This window comes from Haemaphysalis longicornis, unplaced genomic scaffold (assembly GCF_048455015.1).
Source record: "Haemaphysalis longicornis isolate Haplotype H1 unplaced genomic scaffold, Haemaphysalis longicornis Haplotype H1 scaffold_1, whole genome shotgun sequence".
NCBI classification, from domain to species: Eukaryota; Metazoa; Arthropoda; class Arachnida; order Ixodida; family Ixodidae; genus Haemaphysalis; species Haemaphysalis longicornis.
In genome coordinates this window covers 130645695-130660975 of record NW_027526203.1, presented here as the reverse complement: position 1 = coordinate 130660975, position 15281 = coordinate 130645695, and the positions used below count along the sequence as shown (strand labels likewise).

Genomic DNA, 15281 nt, shown 5'->3' with positions numbered 1-15281 from the left:
TTAGTGAGCATGCAGTGAATCCCGGACTGATGATCGGAGTGCCCCGCTGACGGGCGCTTTCGTCCTTCGAGATTGTTTTTACAAGGCCGCCGGGTGAGAGGCGCTCCATCCAGCGGCCGTGGTTTTTGAAAGTACCGCGTGAACTAGCGCGCCCTCTACTCTATACTTTGTTGTGAAAATACTCCCCATTACCAATAAAAGAGAGCTAATATTGTAAAAAAAATAGTGTTACTACAGTAATTATGCTTATACAAGTTAGAACCTACGTCTGAGTTACTTTATACGAGACCGTGGCGTAGTCTGCTCATATAAACAAATTATGCAAACAGACGTCGCCGCGCGCTGCCGGGAACAAAAAATGCGTGGCTTCTAAATGCTTGTTCTAGGTTATTCGACTGGGATAGCTTTTATAAAAAGTGCAGAGATCATGCAGCGCTATGACAACACAGTTTAGGAACGCATGACGCTTGTAAGTGGGCGCAAATCACCAATACTTGTTTCTGCAGTTTGAAAATGAAGGGACACACTGCGGGTTGAGTGACGTCACTAGACTCGACCAATCTGTGTCCGCCTTTGCAGGAAGCAGCGAACGACGCGCCTCCGCTGCCGTCGAGCGCCACGATTGGTCCTCTCAGTCTGCGCGCAAAATTATGCGCAATGCAGCATGCAAACAGGAGTTTGTTGTTTACGCCATTTGTGGCTGTCGTAGTGTTGTGTGATCTTTCTTTATCGCAGTGATATACTTGTCATCCGTATGTGCTTCGTGTAACGTGAACACCTAGGATTATTAACATGTCGGCGAATAACGCGAAAATACCAACGACGGAACGCGTCGTGAAAAGTAAGTCGTTTTTATCCACCCTACTCCCTGGCGTCCATCGTCTGTCCCGGAATTTTAGCACAGTCCGGCGCCATTTTTGTCGGGTGCAGCCCCTTTAAATATGCAGTGCGCGCACGCCTAGCCTTGTTTCGCTCAAATTGAGAAACGAGCAGGGCGATTTCAATCTAGAAAAGCGAGCTGTGTGCATTTAGCACCTTCGGGGATACACCGTTATGAACTGTGGCTGCCTTTCGCCCTTTAAGCCTAACGTTCCCGGTGACGAACTCAGCTGATCGAACGCCGCTGCTGCCGTGAAGCTGCTTTCGAACCGAAACTCTGCCCGCAGTGAGCACTGCGGCGTAGCTTGTTTTGCCGGCTTGCAGCGCGTGGTCTCCCTCACTAGCGGCTGCATTCGTGTTCGGGATCGCCGTGCGGCAATTTCTGTTGGCCGTCGGCACTTTTATTATCCGCTTGTCACTTGGCTGGTGTCATTCCAATGGCCGTGACTTTAAGGGCGCACCTATTTTGGAGTGCGTTGCTGGTTGCAGGCGTCAGCTACGCGAACACGAACGCGTTCACTTGGTGTCGTCGACATCCCGTTGCGATCGGCCCGGTGCTCTTGGTCGGGCCATTGCGCCCGGCGGGGGCCAGCCGCAAGGAGCCAGATTTCGGGGCTCGAAATGCGGTGCTTTCGGGCGTCCCCATGCTCTGGGGTCCCGTACCCGAGCTTTGCTAGCGGCCCGGCGCGCAGTGCCTCCTGGGTCGACGCGTTTTTAGCAACCGCTCCTCCCGGTTGAGGCTGAAATTGGACGTGACGGTGGCGTTTTTCGCGACCCCTTGCCCGCTCCCGGCGACAACACGGGGGCGCCTTTTGGTCCGCTTGTCGAGAATGTGTGCGCGGGGTTTTGCCGAGCGAAGGGGGAAGGGACCACGGCGGGTTGCCATTTTGTGCGATCGCCGTCGATGTGGGCGATCGGCATGAGGGTCGTTAGTACGAAACCAGGAAAACAGCGGCCAAGGTCGCGGTCCGCGCTATCGCCGGCCGGCCGATCCTCCGGGCTTGGCGGAAGCGATTTTATTCCCAGGGTCCGAGCGGCACTCGCCTGGCCGCCGAACCAGATGCCGAGCACGCTGCTGTTAGCGTAGTGACCGTGTGCTCCTCCTCCGTGTGCAGGCGTGCCGTTTCCCCCGAGCCACAAGCTGACCCTGGGCGAGGTGTTTGAGGCGAAGAGCGGCAAGCCGCGCATCGAGGCCCTGAAGCAGCACTTTGTGCTCGAGGGGCGCATCGAGGAGGCGGCCGCCCTGCGCATCATCAACGAGGGGGCTGCCCTGCTGCGCCAGGAGAAGACCATGATCGACATCGAGGCCCCCGTCACCGGTGAGCCGCCTCGCGGGGGGTGCTGCGGGGCGCAGCAGTACCTGCAGCAGCAGCTACTGGCACGCCCGGCACGGGAAGGTTGCTCGCCGGGCTGCACTGCGTTTGTGGGAAACGGGGGCTGACCAGTGTGCTCGCCAAAGACAGGCTGCGGGGCAAACCGGCACCGAGGAAGGGCACGCCGATCTGTGGTGAATTCCCTGTCTGGCGTTGCCTCTCATGCATGCGCGGAGGCCTTGTTTGACAGAGGCACTGCACTGGAATGCGATCCAGCGGGGGGCTGGTTTGGTTGTCATCCTGTGATGAATGAGCGAGGAGCAACAAAGCAAGCCCTGGACCGTTGTCGTGCATGGGGGGTGTGAATGATCTTCCCAGGGTGACTCATTCACTTGTCCGCTTGTATCACTGCACGCTGCAGCCAAGGCCTTGCGCACTGTTGTGAGGCCTTTGCTCGGTGGGCAGAGATGTCGATTGTCGTGGCGTGCACTCCACTTCGGAAACAAGTGTAACAAGTTTTTGTTTTTCTCCCAAGTACAACTGCCTTTCCTTTCCAGAAGGGCCACCTTAATGCAACACTGCCGTGTGGCTAACTGCATGCAAAGTGTGGCAGGGACCACTGGTGGCAGAATAACTGGCTGTTGGGCAGGGCTAAACTAGTGTGGCTGTCAAACTGGACCCATGGTGAATGTGTGCGTGAATGTTCTCAACGGTTTGATCCGAATGTTTCTCTCTTTTGGAGGAGGGCCTGCCTCAAGCATGGGCTGGGTGTCCATTCTGAAATAGTATAGTGCTCCTGTTTGTGCAAGGCATCGCCTCGTTGCTTCCAGTAGAGCCGACAAAGAGGAAAAGCTATCGCTGCGGCGCTTCCTTGTCGGGAAGCTGGCGTTTTGTGGCTCCCCACGCGAGGCCTCCTCTGTTTGCTCTTTTTGACGGCGGCACTGTCCCATTTGCAGCGGCAGTGTTAGTTGGCACACACAGGGCTAACCAATGACCACGTATGGCATGAAAACCCGTGAGCAATTGGTATGGGACCGACTAGTGTGCTACTGTCTGACCCCGAAATGCATGGTGCCAGGTGCGTGGGTGGAATCAGCGTTCACCTCGGTGTCTCTCGAAGCACAAGTGTGCCACTGTTGAGGAGCGCTTGTGCAACAAGATGGACCCCTGGGTCCCTTGGAAACCCTGGCAATTCTGCTTTGCTTCGTAATTGGCTTGGCTTGTAAGGTAGTAGCGATCAAGAAAATAGTTGAAGTGCAACGACATTGGTAAAAGTGTTCGAATAGGTAGGAAATAAAAACACACTGCAACAGTAAATTAGGGCCCCTTTTCTTCTGTTTTTTTTTTTAAGCGGGAGGTTTACATACACATGGCATCGTGCGCCTTGACCAGAAGATGGTTCTATGCACGACTGTTTGCTTGCAGCATCTACTGGGCAGACTCCCGACTAACCTGCGGACAGGGTGGTTTTTTAACAGTGGAGCTGTTGTTACTGGCTGTAAGTTCACCGTTGCAGAAAAAAAAAAAAAAAACCAAGAAAGTGCAGAGTGCCCGTCGCAGCGACTGCCAAGTTCCCAGTTCGCGCAGGGGCTTTAGAAAAAAAAGAAAAACTCCAGTGCTAATGTTGAAGGTGAAAAGACTGCCTGCTTGGGAGAGGTCACCGTGGCCGCCACATTAGTCTCTGGGAGCCATTAGGGATAATTGGAGACGTGGGTACGAGTGGGCCACTCCTTCCCGAGACGACTTGCACATCACACCATCGCTGCCTCGAGTCGATGAACAGGAGCTGGTGGAAGTCTACAATGCTGAGGCTGACTTTGCATCCACCGCTCACCGCAAAGAAGGCAACCTCTTCGATGCATATGACGATTACTAGCACCGCAGCTATGCAAATGAACGGTGATACTGAAACTTGACTATGTGTCCAGCAATGCTCACCTACAACAGGTTCCCTGTTCAAGTCTTGTGCATGAGTGCAAGCGTCCCTGAATTTTTTTCGTTGTGGCTGCCACTGGGCAGGGAAAACTTGCTCCTCCAGTTGTGCTGGAGGGCACCCGCATCTTGATGCATGCTTATTTCACTGTGTGTGGGCTGCAATTTAGCGCTACGATGAGAGTCCGCTCAGTATGCTTTCCGAGCGGCACTCGAAGCGATATTTGTTAGTACATATATACTGCTAGTTGGGTTAAAATGTCCAACCGGGACTTCGATCATTTTTGCCAGTTAAGTGTTGTCGCCTGCTACAGACGTGCTGTCTGGTCGGCGCGCCACTCAACCAGCTGGGTGCCTTGGTGCTGTCACGGGATGAAGCTTGTCGGTGAAGATCCGACAGCTGAATTGTTTATCCAGGCGCTGCAGTAGGAATCGTCAGATTTTGCTCAGCAAAAATGATGTTCCCTTGTGTTGTAAAGAGCACAGTGCATGGCACACTTTATTCATTTGGGGACTCGGGAAGAAAAAAAAAAAACGCTAAAATGCATGCCTCAAACATCACCTACTATTGCCTAAGGGTGAGGTGCAACCATGTAGCTTTCCGAGTGACAAAACAGAATAAAATTAAACTTGAAATTTTTGAAGCAAGCACACCTAAGCATGTCTAAGGTGTGAGCATGTTAAGTTAGCAACATTTTCTGCTGATCTGACCTAAAATTACGCAGAAATGGTAACAATTATCTACTATATAAACGATCTTTGCCACTTTTAATTATGCAGAAATGGTAACAATTATCTACTATATAAACAATCTTTGCCACTTTTATTCATTCCCAGGTTTTTTTTTTTTTGTGATATCCACATTTGGCTGTTCGCCAGATTGGACAAGCCTTTTTTTTCCGCTTAAGTTCATTAGGCTACGTTTAGGCGACATCGCATTTTGTCTGGTTATGTTTTTGTTCTGTTACGAATTATGTACATTACGCTGTTATAAAGATTGAATTGCTCAACTCTGCCAATTATTCATTTTTTTACTGAGACAAGGTCCTACACATTTGAGATTTTACGATCTTTTGACGTGTTTTGGTTTGCTTTTTTTGGAGGGGGTGTATTTGTATTCGTTTAGACAGGCGGGTGTACAAACTAGGAGAGAGACAGTAGACTTCAAGGCTGTAGAGGTGACTAAAAGAAGATTAGAATGGTGGTGGAAGACAAGCCATGAAGGAAATACAGCATAGGACATGTGAAACCTGTAGCAAACTAAATTTATTTCAGCCTGTCCTTGATAGCAGCGCTAGAATTAAACAGATGGATTCGTTTGTGAGATGGCACACACGAGAGGACCCCAGTCGATCAGTCGATCGGTGGGTGGATCAATCATTTGTTTATTTTAATTCTAGTGCTGCTGTTAAGTGCAGGCTGAAATTAAATTGACTGTTAGAGGTGTGCAAGACTATATTTTCCTTTCACTCGTCTTTCACCACCATTATAACCTTCTTTTAGTTATTACTACAGGCTTGAAGAGCAGTCTAGGGAAAACTACTTTGCCCAGGATGGTTCAAAGGAAGTGTACTGTCGCTGTGCTAGCTTTAGACCCTGTCTACTTTGTACACCGTCTTCTCAAGGTGAAGAGAAAAATGTCACACTTAAACAAAAGCAATCCAATCAGAAGACAAAAAAAATTAAGATGCCAACTTTTCAAAACTCTATCGGCACAAAAATGGATGATCAGTGAAGTTGATTGATTGATTGTAGGGTTTAATTGCGCCGACGCAATGCAGGCGTTGAGGCGCGCCATAGTGGAGGGCTACGGATTAATTTTGACCACCTGGGGATCTTTATCTTGTGCTGAAATCTCGTGCACACGGGCGTTTTTGCTTTTTGCCTCCATCAGAAAAGCGGCCGGGAATTGAACCCACGACCTCGTGCTCAGCAGCGCAACGCCTTAGCCACTGAGCCACCGTGGCGGGTCGATCAGTGAAGTTGAGCAACTTAATCGTTATAATAGTGTTTAATACATAACAAAACGAAAAGTGGAGGCACAAATATGACCAGACAAAAATCAAACCCAATGCAAACTAAAACAACAAAATTTAGCCCGATTTGGTGACTTAATACCCAAATGTGGCTATTAAAAAAAAACTGGGAATGAATGCAAGCGGCGAAGATGGCATACACTTTAATAGGCAATTCTGAAAACTTGTGTATAGTTTTTATGTCAGACCTGCATGACGCACTGCCAGCTTAGATATGCTCAGCTGCCTGTTCTAATTCATTTTTTATCGCTCTGGTGTTACTAGATCTCTTGAATTAAAAATCGTGACTAAAACAATTTAGCAGCAACATTACAAAAAAAGCTTGGCACAATTGGACAATTCATACTGCAGCGTTAAAAAAAAGCTAATTTGCACAGCAACAGGCTTATTTTTCAAGGTAAAGAAGCGGAAATGCATGTTACATGCAAAATTCGAAGCTTCCTTGAAATGATGTGATCTGCCCAATTTCTCACTGCAGGGTACGAGCATCTCCCACACCCAATTTTGATTGATTATGGTGTTTAATGCACCGAAGCTACGCTTCGGCTTTGAGGCACGCTGTAGAGGAGGGCTCTGGATTAATTTGGCCTCATGGGGGTCTCTTGACACTTCGTTTTTCTCCTCCATCAGAAAAGCTGCTGGGATGGAACCCGCATGCCGTAGGCTCAGGAGCACAGCGCCTGAGCCACTGCGACGGGTCCATCCCAGGCACGGTGCAAATGCTAATTTCAAATGTGGGTCCTCCGCACCAAAGCTACGAAATAATCTGCACATTTCAAGTTGTGCCGGAAACACACGGGTATTTGCTACATTGGGAGCGTCACGCTTCCTGTAAACAAATAACGGTGGTTGCTGCAAGCTTCCCGCGTACCTACTACGGGTGGCGGGCAAACCGCGCTTCCACCTGGTAGGTGGCGCGAGCGAACAGAGTCGCACGTAGAGCCATTTCTGGTTGGAGTGCACGGCATTGTGCGTATAGCATGGCTTTTACATAAACATCGCGGTAGCAATTGTGTGTGCCGACCTACTATAGCCAAGTCTAGCATCGGCAAGGAACGAAACATGCTTTCTCTGGAAGTGGGCTTGTCTCGCACCTTCTCACTTGCTTCGAATGTTGGGATACTGCTGGCAAACGTGTTGCTTTGGGGTTGCAGCAGCTCGTGGCTCAGGTGATGAACGCCGAGCATTGTTTTCCAAGCTGGATTCTTGGGAGGAGAGGCGTTTAATTTCAGGGAAAATGTCGTTCTGGACCCTCAAGCGATCAGTGCTCATTGGATTGGGCGCAGCACCCGCCCATTCATTGTCGCCCCGTGTGCACGTAGATGGAAAGAGGGCCTCCTTTGCGACCAAGTTTAATGTTGCTCAATGTGGGCTTTACCTTTTTCAACAAGCCGTAAAGGGTGCCTAGGTTACTTTGATTCTTCAGAGTTAATGGCATTTGGAGGCCTTTCCAAATGCTGGGCCCAAGGTTTGGCCGTGCCAGGTGATTGGTTTCAAAATGTGCGTTGTTGACCGTCCACAGACCAAAAATGGCTCCTTGAAAAGAGTTCCTGTGTTTACAGCACAGTATCGAGGGTACATTTTAGTCCATTAGGGGATGGACCCGGATGTCTCAGACCCTGGTGCCATGGTGGCTGTGTGGTTCTGGCTGGCTATACATGGAACGATTGCGATAATTCCGCAAAAAAAGGACGTTTAACCAGTATCTAGTTTACTTCCACTTACCTTTAAAAATGAGGAGAAAGACATGCTACCTTTTTATGGCAGAAACGAAGTGATGGTTGCTTTCTTTTGCACTGTAGTGCGCACAACAATCTTCCCTAGGCTGTCCAAGTGGTCGGCGTGCTCCTCTGATAACAAGGTCCTTGAGAGCCGCGATGTGGTCCAACACCTTGGCAGTACTTACTGGCTGCGAGGCAGGATTGGCGTCGTCGTCCCACGATGAGTCCAACCAGCTTCAGCTCTCACTTGGCAGATCATTGTACGTTGCCTCATGTAAACGCTTCCATTTCTTCTCATCGCCGTTGAGGTTTGCCGATTCCATGATCTCTTCGTCATCACGATTCTTGGTGACTTCGGCGTTTCTCGCAAATGATGTCTACCTTGGTGCTGACATTGATGACTCTTGGTTTCTTTGGCCCTTGCTTGCAGCCATTGCGCTTTGCTGGTAGTTGCCGAGCCGACTAATTAACACTGAAGTATGAAAGAACGGTGCGTATGTCCGAGAGAGAACACAAATGTAGCAACACTGCCGCCGCAGGCTGCCAGCACAATGTAGCCTCATGTAGCCTTGTACGAGAGACTACATGAGGCTACTGGCAAAGAAGTGTTCCGGTATGGTAGCAAGGCTATGAGCTCCGTGCTGGCTTGTGCCATATGCGCGCGACATGGGTGGACCAGCGAGCGGTGCAGTGAAGCCAGTCAATAGCGCGCACGTCATGGGAGCATGTTTTAAAAGCCAGCGCGGACAAAATAAGCACGTGTGTGGCGCTCTGGAGATCTGACGGTATGCTGGTGATGTCATTTTGTATCTCCCATGCATGCATACTTCGTGTTTTTCCCACAAAGGTGGCTTTGAGTGCTCATTGTAACAGTGATAAGCAGCCATGAAAAACTGTCGTTATATCTGGACGCAGTTTCAATGGGGAAGGTTCTTGGATGAGAAAATCCTGTTGTATGTGGAATCGTCATAAGTAGGTTTGACTGTCGTATGGTGCACCCTGGCCGCGGAGAACGGTGCCGCCTGTTGTTGGCCTGCCCAAGTGATAGCAAGCACGTGCGCCAAGGAGGCAGCCAAAAAGACGGCTGAAGAAACAAGGAAGGAGTCTTGGATAAGGAGCCATAATGCGTTCACATTCAAGGCTGGGGAATTTTTGGGTTTCCCTTGGGGGTGTGTGAATACTGAAATATTTGAATACGAATCGAATATGTACTATTTGGTTTTTTGAATATTTGAGTGGCGTTTCCGAACGTTTCCCGGCTCTGCAAAAGCGAGAGATGTCGGCTCGTGCTAATGCACTGCTGCTACACCGTCTGCTGGGCAAGTTTCATCCAAATCACCCTTTCGACGAGTGCGCCTTGCAGAGGCCGTGAATTTTATCCCGCTGCACGGAGTAATCTCCGATTGCGTCGATAAGATCTTTTTTCGAGCTGTCGTCGTTGGCTGTGGCCGCCATTTTGAATTCTGCTACCGGAGGCTCACATGTTTAGGCAGCTTCCAGTAAAGACCGCCGCCGTTTTGACAGTGCATAAGTTAATTTAAAATCAAAAGCGGTTCTGGCTGTTTTCAATGCAGTTGGTGTATGGTCGCTGCATGTTTGCTTGTTTTTTAGACCACAGTGGTTAGCGCAGACTCGTCCACAGCGACTGTAATGCGAGCTTTCCTTCCCCTGTGCATTATTCGCGCTTCACACTGCCCGTGTGCTTCTGAAGAAGTGCCTGATTGGGGTCCATGATTGTGGTGGTGCCGTGTTTTCGCGTCCTGCAAAGTGCTCGCTTCTGAGCTATATGAGGCACTGCAGAGTTGTTGCCCACGATTGCAGTTACAGCACCTACAGTGCGAGTTTTCTTCTTTTAATGCGTATTTGCCTGCTCTGGATTCCTGGAGTACTACTGCTGATGCGAGTTGAAAAGAGCGTTTTTCTGGTTCATCTGAACATGCGAAGTAGCTTCTGCTTTTGCACAAAAACCTAAGAAAAATCGAGGCCTGTAAAAAAAAAAAGAAATTGATATTTGATATTAGATTCGCTATTCAGCTTTTTTTTTTTTTTTTTTTTTTTTTCCCAAATTTTATTCGATTCGAAAGTTACTGTTCGGCAATTCGCACAGCCCTACTTTCAGTGAAAATAGGCGTGTGCTGCTCGGTCGAGCTAGTCTCTCCGTTTCAAGTGTCAACGGCCTTCGTTCTAAAATGACGCTCTCGGAAAGATTTGGCCGAAATGCAGCAGCAGCAGTGCCCCTGAGTGAGAGCTCATCAGAGCTGTAAAGGGGTGTCAGAATCGTCAGAGGCCGTGACCTGAAGGCCAAGCGTTGGAAGGGCCACGCGAAAAGTAATCAAAGCCGGGTGATTCCAGTGCTGCAAGCGAGGCTAGCAAACAGCAAGAATCGCAGGCCAAAATCGATTCAGCTAAGATGTTGAGCAATGCTGATCTCATCTCAAGAGGCATGAGCAAACAGTGCTTCGGTGATGCGAGAAGTGGCCAGAGTTTTCTGAAGGAGGGCCGGGGCAAGCTTGCAGGCTTTGTCAAACCTGCATTCTTCGCAGAAAAAGTCCTAAACCTATCATGCAGATTATTAGGCTTATGATTTGCTGGTGCAAGGTTTGTTTTTGGGCTTGAAATAATTTTTTGGAAAAACTAGCTAGAAGCTTCTTCTGGTGCTTTTATGGTCTGTGTGGTTCTTTTTTTTCCACTCTAATTGCGTGTTGAGGAATCGTGTGGTTCTGGTTCACCAACTAGCTCGTCTCTCCATTTGGCTTCTGATTAGTAAGTCCAAAACAGCCTGCTCCAAAAGCTGGGAAGTGGGCTCCAAATCTTCATTTTGGCCGCTCCAAGCTCTGCTCTGGGTAGCCAATTGTCTCTGTGCCACCACTGAATGTCAGACTCTTCAATCAATCGTTTCATGGATTCCAGCGCCGATTTTGAATAGGACACTCACATTTTCTTCGGTTTGTGCAATGCCCTGAATCTCAAGGTTCTTGTTCCTCGAATACTGTTCTAATTGAATGACACGTGTTTCCAAGTCTTCTTTCTGGCATTGCAATGGGGCGCAGTGTGCCCCAAGGGCCTCTACTTCACTACTCTATTTGTCATTCTTATCTCGTTCACCTTCTAGCTTTTCTTGAGCGCGTCAATTGTGCCATCTGCGAATGGAATGCTGTCAAGGCAAGGATCACTGCTTGTTTCTTTAGTCACCAGTTTCATTTCTTAGTTCTCTTTCAAAACATTCAGGAGAAGTCTTGAGTTCCTGCCTCCATTCTTCCTTGAACTTAAAGGAGCCATGAGGACAAAATGCAAGTTTTATTCGGAAGATTTCGTGTTTTATAGTGCCCACAGCTCTTGTCCGGCAGCAAAAGATGCCGTATTCACTGAGAAATTAATCAATTTAGCTTAAAATTTTTATTCTGACGATGATGATGGTTGGGTTTTTTATGGCGCAAGGTAAAATTTTGATTCTGCTGCCAAATTGTGTTTTCTGGACGTCAGCAATGAAGTTATAAGTGCCCGTATACAAACAAGCTTGCACTGCGTGATTCGGCTGCAGCGCGGTTTTCCATTTTGTCTTCCCAGATGGCGCTACCATACTCGTGCACGGACTGTTGTCTGCCATCGCTTTGTTTTTTGACCGTATTTGCACCTAACTTATCTTTGTTACTGTATAAAGTAATCGTTTCGTGAAACATGGAATATCCTCGACAAACAGGGTCACGTAAGACATCGTCGCTTACGCAAATCAGCCAGTGCGTGTAAGTCAACTCGAAAGCGGCGGGCTGCTGTGCAGCTAAAACAAGCATAGTGCGCGCAGTACCAACAATAGTACGAATCAGTATTTCCATGCTTACACGTGCTTTCATTACTTGCACTGTTTATCCCCCATTCTTACTGCTATAAAAGAATGCGCCCTAAATTTAAGCGCAAATAGCTCCTTCCAGAAGGTTATAAGCTTTGCCGAATTTGCGTTTGCTTTCGCCGGCCTCCGCTAATCGGATTGCTGGCTGGTACGACATCATAGGTTCTGTTGCGGGAAACAAGCTAGTGGGTTGCATGGCCATTTCCTTTTTTCCTAATTATATAGCTTAATTGAGCAAAGTTTACGTTACAAGTGGTGTCAGTATGGTTCTAACGAGGCAATCTTTCGAATGAACCAAACTTGTGTTTTCTGTTCACGACTCCTTTAAGTATACCAGCTATTATATCCTCCCTCAATTTGCCAACCTCCTTAACATACTTTATAAGGAAAAGCACAACCGTGGAGAGGTCAACTTGGGAGCAGCAAACGACGCACAAAAAACAAGGCACAACTGAAATCTCCAAACACCAACCTGCAATGAAGTGGCAGAAAGGATGTGTAGAGTGTCGCTGCAGCTGCCAAGTGAAGTACATGGCAGCGGTCCCCCTTTTTTTTTTTTTTTTTTTTTGTGGTGTGCTGGAGGGTGCCGATTCTGCCACCTCTTGCACCGCTAACCCGCCGCGTTTTTTGGAACAGCAGATGGGACGTCTGCGAAGTCACCCCGTACGATAAGCTGAACCAGTTCCTGGCTCTTGGTACAGCTGTACAGTGATCTGTGACAAAGTGGTAGAAGGGCTATCGGGCAGGATGCGTGGAGCGTCGCCACTTCTCTATACTGCATTCCTGATTTTGCTCTGCAACCTTTGTTGCTCCACAAACGAGTAGGCAGGCAGGCAGACTAACGCGTGGCGAGTTTTCGTTGCCGGTGGTATACTAGGTATGCCGCTTGTCAGCGCAGTGAGGCATAAGCACTGCCAGCTTGCGGACACAGTGCCGAATCAGCTGACGGTCTGCCCGATGTGAACGTGGCTCTTGCAATGCAGGCAAGCCAGGCAAGCTCCGAAGGTGTAGGCAAAATGCCCCAGTTGGCCGTCTCCGATGACACGGAGGTGGTTCAGCCACTGCATATGCCGCAGCTCATCATTTGGCAGTGAATGCAGGGGTGAGACAGCTGTGCATATTGCGCAGTTTGGATACAAATTTGTTTTCCTGCGCCAAACTGCTCCTAAACTGTCGAGAGCCAAGGATTTTAATGCTCCCGCCAGTTTCCGTGGAAAAAAAAATGCTTACTGACGGCATAATTTTCTAGCACCCCAAAGGTGATGCTGTTTACAAAGGTTTAATTGATTGATCATGTAATAAAAAGCAGCATAAGCACCCCTTAGATATTTTTTTCGAAAGTCACAATGTCGGGCTGCACATGTTATATTGTGTGAGTTTTTAAAGTTTCTCCATCGAAAACCATTGCAAAGTCCTGTAGAAAAAATACTTATGTCTACTGAGGTGACAAACTACTTGTGCAAGTTGAAGAAAAAATGGCAATTTTTCGGAGCACCATATCTCCGGAATGATATTACTGGGCGCCACCATCTTGGTGTGGTGAAGATTGGAAAACACGGCAGCCGGGCAAAGCAGTTGCTCGGGGTTCAGGCAAAGTGCTCTTCGCTGATTTCTGCTGTGGTTTTGGTTATGGGGGTGGCTGGGTTTACATTCAGTCGCTTGATCTGGTGCGGGAAGCTGTGCGACTTGAAATCTACTTCATCAAAAACTACCTGGTGCCCGCGGATTCGCCGTGTTTCGGCCTTGAGTGTGAGGCGCGGTGCGGGCTTGGAGTGAAATTTTGGGCTTACCGTGGTCTTATAAAAAGCTGAGTTATTGCCTGTCTTTGACAGCGGGCTTGCGAGCGGCGTGAATGGGACAACCAATGCTACAGAAGTAGCAAGTAGCGCAGGCTACATCTCTGCAGAATGTTGAAGCACTGTCCGATAGCGGGACGGGCTATTATTGCACGCTAGTAATAATGGTTCACCTATCTGAGGTGAAATTTAATGCCAAAAGGGAGGTGGCTAAACATACCAATGTTACTCAAATTATGATCGTGGTGAACGTGCACCATGGCTCATGGGGATTGAAATGGGAGGGTTGGTTGGGTGCGACGACTTGCCACCTCGCTTTGCACAACTTTTGCCATGTCGCTGTACTTGTGCGTAAAGCCGCGTCTGGGATTACAAAAATAATAATTTCGGCGATCACATGATAGTTTTAGCCTTACGATTGCTTAGTTTTTCAATTCAGTATTTTCGATGGCCCTCCACGCTATCCATGCATAGAGCCTAAGAATTTAAAAATGGTTTGTAAATAGGTAGTGCAGTTCGTACCTTGTGTGTTCAGAAAAAGCTTTATCGAAAGGCTGTTTCAGTGTTATGTACATTCGAAACCGATTAAAAAGTGCAATAAATGTCGTTCTTCTGCTCCAAATCAAGGTTCTTCTGCTCCAAAATTGAGATTTCGCTGCTCCAAAAAACTGCTCCCAAATCTGATTCAGCTGTGTCACCCCTGTGGACGGCATGCCACTTTTTGCCCTAAGCTGTGCTGGCAGGCTTGTCCGGCCCATTTTTCAGCCGACAACGTGGCAGAGGTGTGTTATGAAAATTCCCGAGTTATCGAGAATGCGGCACCCAGGATTACGTCTGACACGAAGAATGTTGTTACAGAGGATCGAAACCACAGCTGTTGTGGACAGTTATCTCAAAAATAACTGAAGTTCTCAAAAAAAAAAAAAAGATAATGTTGACCTACTTGGGTATCATGCACTCACATTACAGAGACGCTGTGCGTAGTTTTAAGTCACAGCTGTGTTTGTTGCGGCCACTGCAGATGTCATGTGGTACTTTGTAGCAGATCTTGCTATTCCTTCTCCATCCTTGGTTGGTGTTGTCCAGGATCCAGGGGCGAAAAGGGGGCGTGTCCCTGTTGTACTCAAATATCTGCTTCATCGGAACTAAAATCCGACAATCCCACGTTGTTGCTGGAGTCATCACTGCTGCTAGGGTCTGAAAAATCGGCAGAAGCAGCCAGCAAGAGGGGACAGCCTTTGCGGAGCAAGCGAGTGCGGCATGAACTGGACACCGCTTCCTCGAAACTTAGAGCTACCTTGGGTTGACGTTTCACTCGCAATGCGGTCGCCACTCGCAAAATGTAAACAAATGAAACTGAAAAAGGAGTTGCCAATGAATATGCCATATTGCGATAGTTGTCTGTGAGGTGCCGTTTTGAGTTTTCGCAAAGGTTTGATGGCACCGGAACTCCGTGTCCAATGGCCTATGCCACTGTAACGAAAGAGTTAACAGGCAAAGTTTCGGTGTGCAGTTTGAAGGATGTTTTTTTTCATGGGAGAGAGCGGAATTAAGAGCACATCTTGTCCAGGCCAGTTGGAATGAAGTTATCCACAGTGCTGTCGGTGGTGGAAATAAAAAGTATATATCGTATAGCCTGTTTTTTTTTTTTTTTTTTTTTAGTTTCTGCACTCCCAGCAGCCTAGATGTCTATTTCTTGAATTATGCTGTGCACTGAGCATCAGGAAAAGTGATCGCAACTGTGTGGTCGTGCTGCT

The 15281-nt window shown here is 48.3% G+C and overlaps 1 protein-coding gene across 5 annotated transcripts in view; it reads left to right on the top strand.

The window, feature by feature from the left end:
• Positions 1 to 631: 631 nt before the first annotated feature.
• The window catches only part of LOC144180060 (serine/threonine-protein phosphatase 2B catalytic subunit 2-like), an 84211-nt gene continuing 69561 nt past the window's right edge, over positions 632 to 15281 (top strand). For 3 of the 5 annotated variants that reach the window (XM_077708481.1, XM_077708477.1, XM_077708471.1), the window contains exons 1-2: positions 633 to 841; positions 1995 to 2198. In XM_077708481.1, coding sequence (XP_077564607.1) covers positions 793 to 841; positions 1995 to 2198 — 253 coding nt within the window. In that variant the 5' untranslated portion in view covers positions 633 to 792. Of the gene's footprint in view, positions 842 to 1994; positions 2199 to 15281 lie in introns of all 5 variants that reach the window. The other 2 variants (XM_077708492.1, XM_077708486.1) reach the window with 2 other exon arrangements.